The sequence below is a fragment of the Candida margitis genome (assembly GCF_024628925.1).
Source record: "Candida margitis strain CBS 14175 chromosome Unknown scaffold152, whole genome shotgun sequence".
NCBI classification, from domain to species: Eukaryota; Fungi; Ascomycota; class Pichiomycetes; order Serinales; family Debaryomycetaceae; genus Lodderomyces; species Lodderomyces margitis.
The window spans coordinates 1-2,560 of NW_026261851.1; the positions used below are offsets into that span (position 1 = coordinate 1).

At 37.7% G+C, this 2,560-nt stretch overlaps 2 protein-coding genes across 2 annotated transcripts; both read left to right on the forward strand. All coding sequences in view use genetic code 12, as the record gives it.

Annotated features, from left to right (window-relative positions):
• Positions 1-20: 20 nt before the first annotated feature.
• CANMA_003689 (uncharacterized protein) lies at positions 21-278 on the forward strand (the record flags this gene model as incomplete). Its single annotated transcript, XM_051815887.1, has 1 exon — positions 21-278. The coding sequence occupies one exon, from the start codon at positions 21-23 to the stop codon at positions 276-278; it is 258 nt and encodes an 85-aa protein (XP_051670709.1).
• A 1,144-nt stretch (positions 279-1,422) lies between these two features.
• CANMA_003690 (uncharacterized protein) lies at positions 1,423-2,034 on the forward strand (the record flags this gene model as incomplete). Its single annotated transcript, XM_051815888.1, has 1 exon — positions 1,423-2,034. One exon carries the CDS (start codon positions 1,423-1,425, stop codon positions 2,032-2,034), a length of 612 nt encoding a protein of 203 aa, XP_051670710.1.
• Positions 2,035-2,560: the final 526 nt, after the last annotated feature.

Below are 2,560 nucleotides of genomic sequence, written 5' to 3' on the forward strand. Positions count from 1 at the left end.
TCGATGACGAGCAAGAGCGCATGGATTTTGATCTGATGGTTCAAAATATGTGCGATTATGAAGCTGTAGGAGTGGTTTGCCGTGACCCTTTATTGAATCGAGAATTTGTATTTACACCATGGACAGATGTGAGATCGATGCCTCATCGCGAGGGCTTGTATGCTATTGCCATCGAGTTCTTAGAAGCTGGGGGATATTGTCAAAAAGACATCGAAAAGGCGATCAAAAAGGCAAAGGCCAACCGTAGGAAGCCAAGGAAATTTTCCGGTATACTATGAAGAAAATGCTGCGGTTTGTACTCTACACATTTGAATCACATGATACATTGGATGATGACAGTGTCTATTTTGTTAAGTAGCTTGATCTTTTTATATATTCGANCAGTCAATTTATCACACTTTAATATGAGAAGAATGATGTATCATTATAATTCCCCTTAATTCTCTACGAAGGAATGGAAGTTCTATATATAGTAAATTAATTAGTATAAAGAAAGCAGCACAAAGAAATTTTCCTCTCATTCCTTGGCTTTTTTGGTTTTGACCTAGAACGCTATAAGGTTTTGCACTATAACTAACCATCTCACGGCCGGGACAAAATCGAATATCGCCGTGAATCCAGGTGACAAGTGACGCAGACGTTACATATAATTGTATTGTATTGTTTTTAATTAATACCCTACATTCTATTAAAAACCCCGCCCCATAAGTTATTTTAATCTTCTTCTTTAATTGCAAAAACACTTCACATGCATTATACTTATCAGAAGTATAACATCAAGTCCACTTTTTATGTGTGTTGGCTACACATCACATCAAATACTTTTATATCCCTTTTTCTCCACACATAAATTAACACACACAGACACACAGACACAAACCTCTACACGTCACCATACAACCAAGTGATGAGCTCATCATATCCAACAAACTTTAATCACGACAAGAAAAGGAGCCAAAAATGGAATCTCCGGTGTCACTGTGGATCAACAAAAGAAGAACACATTGCCAATTCCAGCTCAATGAGTTGAATGAATATGCCATGTTTTAACAAAAATAGATCTGCTTACGCTCTAAGTTTGTCAGTTTGATGTATATTTCGGTGGTGCTGAGAGAAATGAGGATCTGTTTTGCTGCTATCTTTTGTTGGTTGCAAAACTTGAAAGGGGTGAGGAACTGAGGGAGTCTAGGGTTTGCAATCCACTATCGCGAATACAGACACATGGGCACGATGATGATGATGATATGGGTTGCATTATTAGCTATACAGCTAGCTCAAAAGATGGTGATTAGAGGGTAGGTTGATGGAATTTCACAGATTTGAAGTGTTGCTGCCATTTTCCCATTATATATAATTTTCTAATTTCTGTGAATAATATTCACACCTTTGCTTAACCTTTCTTATCAAGATCGTGAAGCAAGCATGAATACAGCTACTATAATAATTATTTGCTTATTATTATTCTCATTCTGGAGCAACTCATTCACTGACCGTTACCATAATCAACAACATCACCAATTTTCACTTCCTTCAGACTCTGCTTTTCACCAATTTTCCCATCCGGACTCTGATTTTAGCGACGATGAGGAAAAGCAACTTGAATTCGAAATTGCGAAATTGGTTGATGCACAATTGTTGATGTGTGAAGTCTGGGGTCTTCCTCCAATCCTTTGCCGAACCACAAAATCAGTAGTCAAGGGGATGATAAAATCCACCATAACATTAGCAATGTATTGGATTTCTCAGAAGACAGGCAGGAGCTTTCAACAAGTTGAGAAGCCTAAAATGAGAACATCTTGTTACATCAGCAATAGCGATGGATTATGTATTAGATGGAGATTAGTTCATCTCCAAAATTACAAACGGCGTAATTTGGATGTTGCAGGATTTGGAAAAAACTGTACGGAGAATGGAATGATTGTGCAAGAAGTTTACCAATCTGATAATGTTCTTGCCTTGGAATGTGTCGAGACGACAGAACAGAAAAATCATCACCTGTGTAGAGATGATGAGTTGGGGAGTTCAATCAGCTAACAAAAATACCCATGTGTATTTTCAGTTTTGAGAATTGATCTTATCCAAAGTTTTGAATGTTTGGTTATACACATTTTTTGATCTATCTTTTTATATCAATTATACCTTGCCGTTGTTTATTACTGCTTAGGTAGCTTCAAATGTCTCATTCAACTACCTAAATCTCCTAGCTGGACCTTCCTCGCCAAGATTAAAAAGTGGCACACCAAACACAAAAGGCTATCTTCCCGTTTCCATTTTCAACCGGCATAACTAAAAAGTGTAATCAATGGATGTCCGCAGATTGGATAGAAAGTGACTATGGACGATCTGATTTAGTTGATGCAATATATATACCCTATACATCTAACTGACTTTGAAGGGCAGTTTCGTAAAAGTAACTACATCATCACCATGAAATTTGCCGTTTTGTTTTCTGCCTTCGTCACAGTTGCACTTGCCCATCGCTCAGGACCTTACCATTTCGATGACGAGCAAGAGCGCATGGATTTTGATCTGATGGTTCAAAATATGTGCGATTATGAAG